Below are 16801 nucleotides of genomic sequence, written 5' to 3'. Positions count from 1 at the left end.
GTCATTTGTCCTGTGTTATGGGCACAGTGAATCAGTGTTAAAGCTTATATTGAATTTATGTTTGTGTTGGTGGGAGTGGGGAGGGGCTGGAGGTGGATCTCGTTTAAAGACAGGAGGACAAAGCACAGCACACTGGAAGAGCTGGATGCAAGTGCACCTGCCAAAATGAAAACAACATGGCTGGGAGCAGTACTGATACTTGGTAAGCATATATTTAATTTCACACATTTATAGTACATTTATAGTAGTAGTACATATAGAATGAGTAAATACATAACTTCATCTGTAGATGGCTCAAAAGGGTTCAAGGGTTTCAGAAAAAATATTCCTTCTTGATTTGAGGGATTTTGTGACAACCTCTCCCTGTTCAAGATATAACATTTTGATTTGAATTTAATTACTGCAATAACAACGGAGGACCATTGCCATGTCAAATCCTTCAAATCAGGAAGGAGTCCTTGAAATCCATGAATGCTTTTAAGGGAGTGGATTTGGATTCATCTATATCGTTCTTTAAAGGTGCACTATGGACCTTTTTTGGTGGAGTGTGTGCCGCCATGTTGCTTTTTTTCCCTGGTATTACTTTGTTATTGCTTTGCCTGGAATGTTTACCACTTTATGGCTCCATGGATACAAGGTTAGATCTGTGGAGAGGCAACTCCGCTCACAGTGACGTTTTTTTTTTTTTTCAGTGTCATTTTGAGCAAACCTAAACATTAGACAGATGACTTCAATACCGCACTGAAACACTCCAAACTAAGCAAGAGAAAAGAGATGGACCCTCAGTACAAAACATTACACATATCAAACTTTGCAAATCTTGTGTCGCACTAAACTTCATATTTATCATGTATTCTCCAGATATTGCCAGTAGATATGCTATTCTCAAATATAAAATTGGTTAACTACAAATTGCATGGATTGTTTCTTTATAATCTGTATGTTTATAGATGTTTTTATTTTAGGTTTTACTTTGCCTCAAATCTGCTCTCTCTCGCATCCCTGTTTGTCAACTGTGGAGCTCTGCATGTCTGATTTGTGCATGGCTAAGACAACAGCAACCTTCTGTGAGGAAAATGGTAAAAATGCATTTTTGTTGTTCAGATATATATATATATATATATATATATATATATATATATATATATATATATATATATATATATATATATATATATATATATATATATAGTGTTATGTAACTGAGTTACTTGTGTAACAGAATACTACAAATAGTCTCAATTGGATTCTGCTTCACGGCCCACTGCTTCAATGTAATAACAGGCCAATAGCCAGCAGCAGAATCCACACACAGGGGGGATAATGAGGAAATTGGACAATGACATGAGATATTTTAAGGTTGGAAACAAGAAGCTGATTTTGTCATCTTTGGCAAAGTCTGTACAGAGCTCAGATAAAAAAACTAAACAAAAAAAAAACATATTATCAATTACACTCCTCTTATGCCCTTCAGTTCAAAACTTTTCCCGTAGAACTGCTCACATGTAAATCAGAATATAATTTTAAAATAACTACTTTGCACTACTCTGCATATATCTGAGTTCCACATGCAGTGATGAGTGTTTTATTTGTAGATACTATAAATGAAAAAGTCCAGACAAATGCCACGAGAAAGATGAGCTACAGGTGGTATGAAAACACCTGTCTCCTACTGGCTGACAGGCTTTGGGGAAATCCTGTTTTTGTGATTTCAGTGGACGAGTGCCAAATGAAAGAGTGGGCTGTGTGTAACCTGAGCCTGCCCAGTGTCCTGGAGCTGTACCCCACCCTCAAAGCATGCGTGTGTGAGCAGGAGGCTGCACTGTGTGCCTCTATACCAGCACTGCTCACACAATGCCATCAAAAGACAGGTGCAGTCTTCTCACTGTTATGCGGACAGGCATTCAGAGCTCAAATGATGTTTGTGTTTACCAAAGAGAGTTCATGAATGGGGCCAGTGTATTGTGCTTGAAATGGGTTTATTAGATTGTGTTTATTTGTGCAGCAGCTCAAAGACACAGAAGCTCCGACAATGACTGGCAATCAAGCACCTTACTGGACTTGGGTATTATTTTTACATTATTACTATTTTTATAATTCATTTATCAGACATTACATTAAGTCCACCATCATGGAAAGTCAAACAATATGTTCCTCCACTGACCTGCTCTATTCTAGATAAGGACTATAATAGACCAGGAACACTGGACAAAGAGCCGCAGTCTTGGAAATATTTAGACACAGCCAACATTATAATGAAATTTTAATAACTGCTCAAATTCATACTACTTTCCTGCTTGCAGTCCCCCCGTCTATCTGTGGCAGTAAAGGTGTGAGCCATTTGGACAATCCTCTATGAAACTTTGTCAAATTTTGGGTTCCAAATATTTTTCTATTACCCAATGTATCACACCTACTGGTATCAAACTGACAGTGGCCATATAAGCAGCCGTCTGTCAGTGAGTAATAAGGATATTTAAAATGTGCCTTATGCTGTAGTTGATGACACATCAGGATCCTGTCTGGAGCGCATACGGCGTTGTCTCAGTGATGCAGTGTGCAACGGGAGGATGGCTCCAGTTCTGCAAGACTGTATGGAGCCTAACTGTGACCCGGACAGGTGCCAAACAGCTACCACAGCTTTCTTCCGGGCGATGCCTCCCAGCGTGGGTAGGATGTTGGTCATGTGCCAGTGCCAGGACTCAGACGAGGCGTGTGGAAGGATGAGTTCTGCCTTGCACAGTGGCTCCTGTGGCACAGAGAGAACTAACTGCCTGCACATAGTTACACAATGCATCAGGGACCGAGGCTGCAGGTACGAAGCATCCAAGTGCAAAACACCGGGGAGGGAAACTATTTTAGTTTGTTTACTAGACACAAGATAATTGGAAAAGTTGGTGGACCAGTTTTGTGTGGCCAAATGATTTGCTTCAATAGAGCCAGATAGATTAGTATTCCAGTTTCACACTTGAGCTGTCAAGTTTGTTAGAAATCTGTCCTAAGATTATAAAAACTTTCAGGTGAAGTTAAGAACAGATCTATTTGGTTTTAAAGTTGCATAATGTAAGTTTTCTGGGTCCACAACTTGCTCTGTCATTATACATGCTGCTCTTGAGTTATTCAATTATTGCCTACAAATACACTGAAAAACATGCATTCTTACAGTAGGCAGCCTCTCCACGGATTTGACGTTCCAGGCGATGCAGCTACAAATAAGCAGCGAACCCACCACCAGAAAAGTTGTACCTTCAAAAGAGTCAGATAAATTGGTTTAACCTTCATGCGATCCTCTGTACAGTTGGATTATTTTGAACAGTTTTACACACATTTTTATTCTAAGTGCTTGAGTACGCTGTTGCTGTACGTGCAGGAGGCGGCTGAGTGTTTTTCAGTGGAGATGCTGGATCTCTGGGGACCCTCAGTGTCTGGCGACCCCTTACACACAGGAGTGCTTGAGTCAGATGAATCCCGCTGTCATCCTGGGAGCAGAGCCTGAATGTCAAACAGCCTTTTTAGACACTGTGGGCACTGCTCTTCATTACCCCTGCTCTTGTGAGGGATTGTTGGGCCCTGACCTGCAAACGTGTGGCAGGATTCATGAGGTCTTCCACAACAGGTCACTCTTCAGTAAGTAGTATTCCGATTCAAAATACTACCAAGATATTTCTCCACTACCACTCTGTAAAAGTTTGTGTTTTGTTCAAATGTACTTAGTAAAACAGTGGAAGGACAACAATGCTCCTACCAAACCTCCATCCCGATCAGAAGATGTGCTTTTTGACTTGAGTGGTAAAAGAAATTTCAGATCAGTTGTATTTTTGGGTACATTTATTGTTGATTCATGTTGATAAGTGGTGTCTTGTCAGATTTGCTCCTGCCTGGGTTTGCTTGTGTGCTTCTTACGGGCGTCACAATTTTGGCGATTTCACTTATACTATGGTGAGTATCAAGTAATCTAGATGATTTAATAATAACTTTTACTAAAACCGGTAGATTTTCACATTTTATATCATGCTTTTCCACCTTCAAGGCACTCAAAAAGCAATCAAGGAACCCATTCACACACACATTCATACAGACACTGAGGGGTGAGGGGTTTAAGTGTCTTGCCCGAGGACACAATGACAGTAATCATCTGTGGAAGCTAGAATCACACTGCCAAACTGTGGGTCAATAGATGTGACCTCTCTCCCAATAATGTTTATGTTTCGGATCAGTGGACAAACACTCTTCCAACTGAGCTACTGTCGCCCCAGTCTTTACAGTCTAAAAAATAGCTTATTGTACTATTTTTGGATGAAGAATCATTTTAATGTTAGTCAAATCCATCTACAAGACCCCACTGCAGACTTTAAAGCAGTTCTATTCACCTAAGTGCGTCTGTCAAACCACTGCAACAACATTACACGTCAACATTATCTATTTTTAATTATTATAGCAAACTGTAGAAGCCATGTATGTAAACTGGACAGTGCAATCTTCTTCCTAAAAGTTTGTTTATGTTTATCTCACAGGTTGGCAAGGAGACGGAAAGAAAATAAGCTGCACTCTTTTCAGAAGACCCACACTGTTAGTCTCTGAAATCAATGTTTTCACTTTTGACAACAGTCGTCTTGTATCATCTGAGTCATAGGCGTATAACACTCAGCCCAGCTCAAATCAACTCAATAATGAATGAGTCTAAAAAGGGCAAGGCTGGCATGAAAAAGGAGAGGAAAAAAATCAAGTTTGAGATGTACCTCTTTCATCAGTCACAGGGCTGCACTGATCAATACTGTCAGCCAGAAGGTGTACATAGCCCCTAACATTCATTTTGTCTTTATTCTCATTGAAATGCGTCACCTTGTTCTGACATTAAACCTTGCAATGAACAAAACATTTCATTCCTCTGTTTGATGTTTGACAAAAGCAAGCGGTGCAGTGGATATTTTAAAAACGCTTATATTTTTGCTTGATCAGTGCAATAAAGGTGTGTGATCAAAAAGGTAACATGATTTTTCTGATGTTTTTAGATACAGGGCAAGAAGAAAGACACAAAATGACTTCAATTGCCTTGTTTTATCATCTGACAGAGCCGACTCACGACATGAGGCAGCTTCAGTCTACCATTACACTTTGATTGTTATGACAGCACTTGGCGTGTTATTTTGAGCTCTTAAGTGTTCTTGATTGGCTCCAGTCTTGAGTCTTGAATCGTTTGCTAATACCCACTTGTCTGTTCTATTTTGCCTTTGTCTCGGCACACTTGAACACATATTTAACCCCATTTGAATCACACGCTCTCCAAAAATAACATAATGCAGGCGTCACAAACCATCAAATGAAGCTTTCAAAACATCAACATGGTCAATTGCTTCTCAGGGAGTTATTTTTCATGGTGAAGTTGTTTGGGGACACAGATAATCTCATTTATTCCTCTTGACAAAGTTTTCCTTGAGTCATTATGGCAAGGCAAGGCAAGTTTATTTGTATAGCACAGTTCGTTCACAAAGTAATTCAAAGTGCTTTACAGAATAAGAAAGACTTTAAAATCACAATACAAACAAATCAATACAGAAATAATCATCATAAAATTAACAAAGAGAAGAGTGTAGAATAAAAACCCCTCAGTCATATGCACAGCTAAACAGAACTGTTTTGTGCCTGGATTTAAACATGGTCAAAGTAGAGACCTGTCTCACAGCTTCAGGCTGAAACGCTGATCCCTCATGTTTAGTTCTGCTTCTGGGCTGGTCCCTGAAGTCCGCAGAGTGGAGGGCCAGTCCACTAGACCATGGAGAGACTTGCACACAAGCAGAGCTGTATTATGTAAGTTTCTCACATAGTTTATGCTACTTATCTGAAACAGTATCTTTATAAAGCAAAGTGATTAAAAGACTGGCACCAGCGAGTGTGGAATAGGTAGTTTGTTCTCAAATGTGCAGTAGGACAACATGAGGGCCTGGATTTGATGGCTAAACATCTGCCTCAGAGAATTTTCAAAACCTGGCCACCTGGGGTCAGTATCTCTCAAAAGTTTACCAAGTTTGTTTCAGGCCAGTTTTTCATTCATTGATTGAATAATTACTTTCCAGTAGCTTAGACATTGCCTATAAATCACTTCATCTGTATGACATTTTCATTTGCACAAGGCTTCATTTGAACCTCAATACAGAATTGTACCAATTCATTGTCCAGATGGCAGATAACCACACATACTGCATAAGCTCATATTACATTTTTTTCAGTTGTGTGTATTTTGTTTTAAAAAAATATCAAAGGCAGTGGAAGATTTGTGTTTTTATTTGATAATGGGAGAAAAAAAAGAGCGTAATAACCCCACACATTTAGAAAAATAGCATATATTGTGGTGCCATGTTTTAAAGACTGAATGAGAAGAGCACTTATTTGGCAAACATGAATCAGGCGGTGGCTTTTAAGCTCTTACCACACACAACCCTTTCTGAGAATGCTGCTGGCAATAAAATGTCATTAAGACACTTTCAAGAGAGAAGAACAAGGATTTTCAGAGAACTTTTTAAAGACTGTGAAAAATAAGCTCATAATTTTAAGAACCAAAAATAAATATTGTGATCATTTGTAGAAGCAAAAATAAGTCATTTCTATTTCATCTATAAAAAGTCAACCTAAAGGTAAAGTGCTTTTTCTGTCTGGCTGTTTACGTCACATTAACTTTACTTTATCATTCGAAAATGTTTGATCTCATAAAGCTGAGTAAATACTACAGAAATTAAAAGAAAAACAAAACAATTCCACTACTGTTTGGTTATGGTGTCAATGGTCAGAAATAATTGTAAAACCATGATGTTTCCACTCACAATAAACATAACAGTAAAATTTTAACGTTTGATACTATGAAGAAAATGATCATGATTGCATTACCAGTTTTATAATAAATAACTACCATTTTAAATATATAGATACATATAGTTTTTCATATTCAGACCACACAGAATAATTACAAAAGAAATGCATTTACCAATACTTAAATCAAGATGAAGATTGTTAGTATAAGGAGGCTTGAAGAACACAGCATTGTAGAGGTACAGCAGCATAGGACACAGATTTAAAGGCAGCGACAGTCAGGGAAGCACTTAAGAAGGAACAAGAATACATTTAATACACTATAACTTCCTGGTTTGGGCCCGGGCAACTTTTGAGTTTGTTTGGCGACGCAAAGCAGTGCAGATGAATTCACCAACCTCGACCACCTTAGGAAGACTCACTCCCTGAAAATACAATCACAAATAGAAGTATCATATTATAAATTATCAGGTGAAATCAGTCTGTCACAGATTTATTTTGCATCAGTTCTTTTTTTAAGCTCGATTAAAAGTGGTGAACTTGTGATGTGAAAATGACCATCTCCAAAACTGCAACTCTTGTCTGTCCAAAGTGGTCTGACCCAAAAGTTGAGTTCCCACAGCGCAGATTTAAAGTTGTAAGAAAAAGGAGTGTTATCAGACAGGACGCCATTATATTGTTAGGGGATGTATTTGCTACTTGATACCACTATTATTATCTATTGCCTCTTTTTACAGTACTGTTACCTGAAGATGGTATTCTTACACTCATACAGGGCTTGACTATATGAGAAAGAAATTAAACTATTTTCCTCAGTCCTGATCTTTGATTACATTTGTATTTTGTCTTACACAACAATTTCTAAACAAACAATACAGACCTTTAATTAACGTCATTTGGCCCAGAGAAATAGTCACATGTCTTCCTCCATTTCTGAATTCTGCTCCAAAATACATGCTTTTACTGACAGAGGATTAGCTGTGGACCTCTTAATTAAAATGACTCAAGCATGATATCAACTCAATCCTACAACCACATTTAAAAGTTGCAGTAATAGATTCTGACCAGCAGGGGTAGAGATTGTTAAATAAATTGCAGTGAAAGGGCCCATATTATGCCGTGGGCTGCTCTGACCGCAGACCTCCATCCCCTGATATTACAAAATAAACATAACAGACCTGTATGTTTGCAGAGTGGTGTGTTTATGTAAATGGTGGAAGTGATTGTATTGCTTGGCCTAAACAGTAGCCTTTGCTTAATCCATAAATTACATCCAATGTGTCAAAGGACACAATCTAGCGTACTTACTGTTTCAATGCCCATGCCATGGAGCATGTAGAGAACATCCTCTGTTGAGACATTTCCAGATGACCCCTGAGCATACGGGCACCCTCCCAGACCAGCCACGGCCGAGTCCACCACACTCACCCCCATCTGTGAACACATACACAACTTCAACACAACTTCAACACACGAGGATCACTATTCAGTCAGATTGTGGTGCCAAGGCTGCGGTCGTGTTTATAAAGATGAGTGGGCACAGAATGTCTGACCGTATACGTCTTAGTCATCCTCTTTGTCAGCTCAAACCACTGCTCTAATTATGGCCATGTCGATATGAATAGTACATTAGGGAGCGAGTTTCATATGTTTCTGATTCTGCTCTTACTGATGTTATTACAGCACTACCTCGCTCTTAACCATGGGGGATTCACTTTCTTACCACACTGGGTTGACATTTTTCCCTTTGCTGGTTGGTAGTATCTTGTTACATCACGCCAACAATATGGGAATTGTATATAAGAGAAAAGTGCAGGTGCTGCTTAATATGACAATTATGGCTGTCATAAACTATTTGAGGGATGTTTTTGATTAAAATATTCGGAGAGTTCATTGTGCACAGAGTCAGGCCTTGTGTGAGGATTTTAATGCAATTTACTTTGGCTGTTTCCAATCAAAATGGCCTTTTCACTACTTGAACATTGAATGATACTTGTACAATGATTTCTGATTATATATTGTACTTGACTTGTCACAATAACTCATTTTGTGTGATATATTGCACCAGAAAAATATGAATGGAAACTATAAAAAAAAACCATGAGGTGCAATAAATAAATGGAAGAATGAAACACTTAGTATTTAATATCTATAATCCGTCCTAGAAGTCTTATAATACTACTAAAAACAATGAGTCTACAATGACAGGCCTAACTGTACTCTTTACTTTGCTTCATGGTATCATTGAATTCACCCCGATAACCAATGCTAAATATACTTTAAAAACATCTTACAGGCATGTGACATTAAAGAGAAGTCTAGGTTGTCTGAAAAGACTTGATTGGATTTTTTCACACCAGACTAAAGAGTCATTACAGATGAAAGACTGGGGATGTTTTCCACATGTCCCAGGGATTGTCATGAGAATATGAAGATGTTTTCCAGCTTCTACAGTGGAGCCAGATGTCAGAGGATCCCACTGTGAGACATAATTAACACGCAGCTAACACACACATCCTGGAGTCAATTTCAACTCGTTCAATAACACAACAAAAGTGATAAAAGAGGAAAAACTTAATTATGAACAATGTTGTTAATTAGTTTCTCCAATACAAGGGCCTGCTTCTTTCAAGAGCCAGTGTGCGAGCCAGCCATAATTGGTGTTTGTGTTGGCAGGGGCACGAGCAGGAGGTGGAGTGGAAGCGAGGGGATCTAACTCCGGTCGTGCACAAGATTTCCAGACCTTGGTCAGACCCTGTGCAGGATATTGTATTAGGCAGGCTTTTTTTGTTGTATAAATAGTGGCTTGTAATCTGCTATGCCGGTCTTCTCACTTTCAGGTGCTAACCAGGGGGGATCAGGGGTCTTCTGCGTACGGCTTCCTGGAGAACCTGAATAAGCCCTTCAGCCGCATGCCTCGCTCCTCTGGGCTAATCGCACAGGAACTGGTGGTTGACCGCCTCAGCTCGCCAATGCTCAGTTAGCTTCACATTGCCCAGAAACCAGATGTGCCAGTGCTTACTGTTAAAATGTCATATTGAGGCTGTGGCTTTAGTAAAAACAATGCATTCCTGGGTAAAGACACAGTGTATTTTGTAATAGTGAAGATTAGGGATAAGTCCAATGACATTCTATACCAGCCGTACGATGGACATGCTCCCATTTTGGCCTTAAAACTGCGTCAGAGAGAGAGGGGTAGAAAGCCTGTATTCACTATAGGACTGATGCTCTGCTGAGTGCTACATAAACTCAAGTTTAGACTCAAAACCAAAGAAAATGTCACACAGCCACTGCTGACACATATACAGCGTGTTACCAGGAACTTACAGCCAGCTGCAGCTAAGTAAACTAACACTGTTTTAACAACTTTTACAGCATTTCATTTTGCATATATTTTCTTCAAACTATGAATGCAGAGAGTAACATAGTGAGGTCTATATGGATCAGATGTATATTTCCCCCCCGAATGCGTATAGATAAGAAAGATATATACATAAATGTACACATCTAAAAAGTGTTACAGAAAATTTATGTCTGACTAGATGAATTTTTTTTTTTAAGCTTGTAAATAAATAAAGTACTGTACATTATTTACTTGTGGTTTATTTGTCAACTAACCGACAATCATGAACTGCATAATTCAACATAAATTGCGCTTCAAGTTGCAAAAGCTTCAAAAGTCAGACAGATGAGACCCAACAAACAAGTCTTCCTGTAATCCCCAGCTGCACCACTGCACAATGCACTAAAATTGCATGTAAAAGTAAACAATTTTCCTTGCCAAGGCGGTGTAATCTAAGCACATACATGGTCATTGTGTGAGCTGCCGGGAGACCCCAGACCTCCTGAGAAAAAAAGCAAACGGTACAAAGAACGAGGAATGTTTTCATCAGGAACAAAAGGGGTGACTCAGGTCTGACAGCGCTGGGGGAATTCATTTGTGTCCCAGTTGGTGGTGCGGCCTTCTGGCACAACAACAGCTTTTTTTTTTTATTACCGCTGACTAACAATATATAATATTGTAAGTGCTCAATTTATTTATATAATAACCACTGAACACACTGAAGTATTTCTAATAATTTTTGGGAAGCAATGAAAGTATTAATTGTGAGTTATCTGTTGAGCTTTTTAAACCAGACCGACTGAAGAATCTGTGACTTGTATTATTATTATTATTACATTACATTAGCTTTTATAATTAGCTGCTAAGTTGACAGTGAAAGTGAAATAAATTATTTTAACCCTATTCATATATATATATATTTTTTACTTCAAATGTAGTGGAATAGAAAATACAGATCTGCTCTGAAATGCCTATCTAAGTAAGTAGGTACAAATGATCTGATGTTAGATACAGAAAAAACACCGCCACATTTCTAATTAGTTCTTAGGAGAGTGTTGAATACAAGCCTGTTAACCATTAAAACAGATTAGATTTGTTTTTCTATTTTATTAGGCTGTAAATCCGAATATCTGTAAAACTTGTACAATTAATTCTGTTCCCACACTATTTTTACAGTGCATGTGCAACTGTTTAGCGTAAACATTTAGTCTCTTGTAAAGTGAAGTGCTTCCATAATTTTTCTATCCAATGCAGTTAGAGCTTCGGTTTTGGTCCCTGTTCATCACATACTCAAAACGGAAGGATCATTTTTCAGGGGACTTTAAACGCAGCATTGTCAGAGTTCAAGAGCCAAGCGACAGATGAGTTAGGATACCCCAGGGGCCCAGCTCTCCACCTTTGTCCAACAGACAGTGGATAGGTGAGCCTTTGTACTGACCCCTTCACATCTGCTGACCCGCCCAGCCCCGGAGAACTGATACCACCATATCTCTATTGCCTCTGAATTATGGCAATTTACATAAGCTAAAAAGATGACACAAGAGATCTTTTCAAACTAATTATATATAGAGAAGCGAGTTGGTAAAGACAGTCCCTTAGAAATACTGTATCTTTGGCTAATTAAGATTCAGTTTTTAGCTTTGAGCCAAGGTTTAGATCATGTTTCTTAATGCTGCTCGTCTGATTGATGTTTTCTGCGTAACCTACACTTCTATTTAACAGAGGACACATTCACGGGGCAATTTTAAAGTAATTTCATTCAATTAGACTGCTCAAAGAGAGTTTCACTTGTTGTTTCTCAATTGACAAAATAATTACGGTCTTTCGCTTCATATTACTTTTAGATTATTACCGTACATTAAATTTGACAAGTTCAGGCTGCAGTGAAATGATTAGACTTATTCCTTGCGAGACTAGTGATGCTACAAAAATGCTAAAAGTCTGGAAAATCTATGTTCTGACTGTGAAACTGTGAAATCTAATAATAGTATTTTCTTAGTTCTTATTTTTTCATTGTCATTTCAAATTTCCCATATGAACGTATGACAAAGTTTTATTTTTCATAGATGATAGAATTATGTGGGTGTCGGAAAGAAATATGACTCATTGTGTCTCTGTCGGAGTATTTCCTTTTCTTTTCAATGATGGTACTTCCTCCCTACATACCCACACACTTCTTTCATTTTGGCTACGTATCTAGGCTGTACACTTTCTGCAGAAAATCTCTCTCCATCCTGACCAATTCAAAATACCAACTTGGAAAAACAAAAGTGACAAAGGTTGTGCTATGAAGAGACAGCTTCTTTCTTACCTGTAGTGCAGTGAGGATGTTGGCCAGCGCTTGTCCGTATGTGTCGTGGCAGTGGACCGCCAAAGCCTGAGGAGGCACTTCTTTGATCACACTCTGGAGCATCTTGGACATGGAGCCTGGAGTCCCCACACCGATAGTGTCCCCCAGGGAGATCTCATAGCAGCCCAGATCATACAGCCGCCTCGCTACCTGAAAAACAAAGGTTTAAATACTTTATGTGTTAAAACTACTACTACTCTCATTCCTTGTGCCGCAGAGTGGACAGTGGATAAGAGCACCTGTTTTATTTCCTAAAAGACACATATTATACAAAACTGACATGATCTTTTCATGAGCTTTTAATCATGCTATAACAGTGTGCCCTTATAATAGCTAACTCATAGTTGTGTTTTGAATAATCCTGTATTGTCCCACATTTGAGGCTTGAATTCTCAAAAAATTCCTTTTTTCACCTACCCTCTATCTCAACCCCCATCCCTGTACTTAGTTGCAATTATTTGAAAAAAATAACACAAGAAAGATGCATGTGTGATTCTAAAATGCCACAAAGCCACTTTTCAAAAGTAATGACAATCTGCTGCTTGCTGACCATTTTCAAAAATTCAGTAAGTTACCAATAATATAGTAAGAAGTATAGCAAACGACAAAGTTAAATCTGTCAACTGGACAAATAAGCACCTAAACCAGGGCAGAAAGCAGCCAGTTTAACTCAGTGTTACCTTAGGAAAATACTCAGCACGATTTGTCCAGTTGACAGATTTAACTTCGTCGTTTGCTATGGATCAGACCTGGACGACTGAGGGTCTACACAGACATAGTAAGAAGTACTATATGATTCCATAAAAAATACATAAATATTATTCTTGATACACAAACTTCAGGACTCACCTCAGCAACTTTAGCGGGCTCAGTGTATCCCTCATGGGGGCAACCAAGAACGCAAGACACATATCTGTAAAAAAGACAATGCTCTGCTTTATACATACTTCTATCTATTATTACGTTTACAAACAGTATAGAAGTAGATTTTAAATATCAATTCTTTCAAACTCATAATTTAAATCCTTTGTTATAAGTTGGAATTGGAATTGTAGTGATGTAGTTCGACAGAAATAACTCCATGTAACGGGTCTTTCGAGGACAAGATATGGCAAACCTAATTTTAGAAAGCATACATTTATGTTGGGTTAGACAACTTTTATCCAAGACTTTTCTTAAATGTACAGCTGGGCTTGTGGTTCACCAGTGGATAGATATAACCTGGAGAACATCTGGCAGTTTAATGAAATATGTTATTATAGAATTGTGTTTATGACCATGCAGATTTATAGGGAAAGTTTTTTTTTAGTTTTATAGAGAAAAATATCATACATATAAGATAGTACTAACCCTCTGACGGGGATATGCTTCTCCAGAGCACTGTTAATTACTTCCTCAAATCTCACCATGCTTTCATCAATGGAGCAGTTTATGTTTTTTTGGCTAAAGCTTTCTGATGCTGAGCCAAATACAGCTACTTCAGTGGCACCAGCATCAACCTGTAATAAAAAAATATATATTTAGGGACATTATTACAATTAAATTTCCACTTAAACCCCAAATCTTTTGCTTACAGCATCTTGAAATCCTTGTAGGTTTGGTGTTAAAACTGGGTAGCGGACATGAGCTGCTCTTTGGATTCCCCTTAGTACCTCAGTGTGGTCTGCCATCTAAACAGAGACATGGAAACATATGATCCAAAATAATCCTTAAACATCCATTGTATATATTGCGGCAGATAAATCAAGGTGTGTTATTTGAATTCAAGCAAGTGACCCTTACAGGACTAAAGAGGAACATTTTCATCTTACATTGAACTGCTATTGAAAAGTATAAAAGTATGCTATGGGAGCTAGCTGTAAAAGTAGTGGTTACACTGACAACCAACACTCACACAATTTTCTATATGACAAAGAATGGTTATTACCTGTGGTACCCACTTTGAAGAAACAAAGCTTGTGGCCTCAATCACTGACAGGCCTGTTCCGGAGAGCATGTCTATCAGCTGGATTTTAACCTCCGTTGGAACAATTTCCTGAGAACAATAAAACGGAACCAGAGATTTCTGGGTTTGATTCTGCTCAACATGGGAGGTACTCGCACACTCTTCACATATTTTTCACATCTAAGTTAGGAATACAATGGAAATCAGTAATTATCTCCATTTGGATATGGCATTAATAAAACATTAAACAATTCTCTATAAACAGAAACAGTGCATGGTAACAGAACTGACAAAGTATCTTGAGTGAGAGACAAAACATCTTTCTTAAAAGCAACTGAATTTGAGCCACTGGATGAACTGAGCCAACCATTAAATTACACATTTTATCTTGTGCCATTAAAATAAAACACATGCCCTCAAAATGTTTGGCTAGGATGGAGATAGGCTTTTTGGGGAGAAAAATATCACGCTATCATGACTGAGTACTGCATAAAAGCTAATTTATTTAGATCAAAACTGTTGTCTTGGTTGGCCATTATACATTAGGTAAATTTCTCTCCTAAAACAATTTAGAACAAGCTAGCCCAAAAATCACTATGTAGTAAGTTGATCCACTCTAGCTCCCATAAAAAAAGAGTAAGAGTAATATGGAAAATTTGATTTCCCAATTAATTTGTCTTACACTGAAAGTTTTGTTTTTGTTTTTGTTTTGTATTCTCAGCTTATTCCAGTCTCCTCTACAGATACATATATTTTCAAAACCATTTAACCATTCAAGGTACGGCGCAGACAGTGGCATGCTTTTGGCCAGGGGCAGAATCTGTTTCTTTATTCCCATTGAAAATCCCACAATGTAAAGCCACTATAGCTGAGTCCTTATGGATTATTCATTAACACCCTCTATTCAATAACACTGTGCTGTATAAAAAGGAGAGAAGAGGTATTCCTACTGTTTCATTTTGAAGTCCATCTCTTGGACCAACCTCCACAATTTTCACATGTTCAGGAAAGCCTTGTGTGGTTGTGTTCTGTAAAATGAATGGAAGAGTTCAGACATCTACATCTTTGTAAGTTAATTTATAATAAAACGAGCACTATTATCCCAATAATCATAATAATAATAATAATAATATGTGGGAAAAAAATAAATAAATAAAGAATATACGATTCCCCCAAACCGTAGCGAATGTGCTGCAGTGAAATGTTTATTGTTATTGTTAGCATTTACAAAGAGGCACTTGGAGCTCATTGCTAACGGGACCTCTACAGTAAGTTTGATGTAACTTATTATTTATTAATTACAAAACATACACGGTATCGACTTATTTGTTGCTAATAATTAACCTAGCTGGGCCGTTATGTAAGTTCCTGTACCTGTTTTATTGTAGGTGTAGCTGTTATGAATGACACAGTATAGCCAGTTAGCTAGTTACTCATCACTTCACGTGGGACTATTTAGCTAAATGAAATTGACCGTGTTTGTAGATCAAGAATCACTCAAATGTAAGTCTTTATCGTTTTGTTAATGTACGGGCTTCATCTGAACCAACTCCAGCGGGATGATGAGCGGTGAATACTCCATATTTGTACCTCGTCTCCTCCTCCGCTAAAGAGAGCGTCACGTCATGTGGCAAACCATGTGCGCCGAACTAACAAAAAGACCCACCTTCTTTTCCAGTAGCCAGCTCCTCAGCCATGGGTTATCCTGTAGCAGTTGTTCGGAGCTCAGACAGTGCTTTACTGTACTGGGCACGTTACCCATCTGATGCGATGGGCTGTAGCTTGCTCCTGTACTCTTAAGGCGGACTTACATAGAGCACTGTACGGAAGAAGATAAATCAATTGGCTAATGCTGTTTGAGTAATGAATAGTCTTGCTGCATGAGTAAATTGTATTAGGTTGTTGCTCGTAGAAGGATGAATCAGCAGTTGCTATGGCAGCCCCATCCTCAGAGGGAGGGGATCAAAACACAGACTGTGATAGGGCAAGACTGATGCACTGGAGTCAATGGGCTGGAAAAACAATAGTCTGGATTGGAGTAAATTATTTGAGCTAACCAAGGACGTTGTATTTAGCTACTACTTTTCTTTTTTGCTCTGATTACAGAAAAATGTCTATCCTACATAAATGTGAAATGGTTAGTATGTTTTGTGATGAATGAATTTCAGGCTTAAATAATTTTTTGAATGAGAAAATTGTAGGACTTTTGAACTTTGACTATAGATTTTTATTATGTTATAGTTAAAACTCAGATTAAAACTTGGATTCATATTTGTTGACCCTATAGTTGCAGACTTCTCATTGGCAGCCATGTCATTGCTGCCAGTGTCCACCGCACGTGTAATAAAATCCCTTGTTA

General features: G+C 38.2%; 2 protein-coding genes across 2 annotated transcripts; one reads left to right on the top strand and one right to left on the bottom strand.

The window, feature by feature from the left end:
• Positions 1–145: 145 nt before the first annotated feature.
• gfral (GDNF family receptor alpha like) lies at positions 146–4581 on the top strand. The gene is made up of 9 exons (XM_055227184.1): positions 146–202; positions 966–1079; positions 1716–1871; positions 2006–2065; positions 2500–2815; positions 3371–3627; positions 3715–3789; positions 3867–3939; positions 4515–4581. Exons 1-9 carry the CDS (start codon positions 166–168, stop codon positions 4579–4581), a joined length of 1155 nt encoding a protein of 384 aa, XP_055083159.1. The 5' UTR covers positions 146–165.
• A 1683-nt stretch (positions 4582–6264) lies between these two features.
• On the bottom strand, positions 6265–16350 carry hmgcll1 (3-hydroxymethyl-3-methylglutaryl-CoA lyase-like 1). The gene is made up of 9 exons (XM_033979159.2): positions 16109–16350; positions 15393–15470; positions 14425–14532; positions 14072–14167; positions 13848–13996; positions 13347–13410; positions 12459–12647; positions 8113–8238; positions 6265–7229 (listed from the first exon to the last, which is right to left on the bottom strand). Exons 1-9 carry the CDS (start codon positions 16202–16204, stop codon positions 7125–7127), a joined length of 1011 nt encoding a protein of 336 aa, XP_033835050.1. The 5' UTR covers positions 16205–16350; the 3' UTR covers positions 6265–7124.
• Between the last annotated feature and the right edge of the window lie 451 nt (positions 16351–16801).

Source organism: Periophthalmus magnuspinnatus, chromosome 15 (assembly GCF_009829125.3).
Source record: "Periophthalmus magnuspinnatus isolate fPerMag1 chromosome 15, fPerMag1.2.pri, whole genome shotgun sequence".
Classification (NCBI taxonomy): domain Eukaryota; kingdom Metazoa; phylum Chordata; class Actinopteri; order Gobiiformes; family Gobiidae; genus Periophthalmus; species Periophthalmus magnuspinnatus.
Note: the sequence above shows the minus strand (reverse complement) of the source record. Positions and strands in the feature narration are given on the sequence as shown.

Bases quoted from the DNA above. Each gene is read 5' to 3' on its own strand.
- gfral (XM_055227184.1), top strand. From the start codon at position 166: ATGAAAACAACATGGCTGGGAGCAGTACTGATACTTG. The intron at 2,066-2,499 runs GTATTATTTTTA...CTTATGCTGTAG, and splicing joins AAGCACCTTACTGGACTTGG to TTGATGACACATCAGGATCC. The intron at 3,940-4,514 runs GTGAGTATCAAG...TTTATCTCACAG, and splicing joins GCGATTTCACTTATACTATG to GTTGGCAAGGAGACGGAAAG.
- hmgcll1 (XM_033979159.2), bottom strand. From the start codon at position 16,204: ATGGGTAACGTGCCCAGTACAGTAAAGCACTGTCTGAGCTCCGAACAA. The intron at 14,168-14,424 runs GTAATAACCATT...GTCTCTGTTTAG, and splicing joins CTTCAAAGTGGGTACCACAG to ATGGCAGACCACACTGAGGT. The intron at 13,411-13,847 runs GTTAGTACTATC...TCTTTTTTACAG, and splicing joins AAGCATATCCCCGTCAGAGG to ATATGTGTCTTGCGTTCTTG.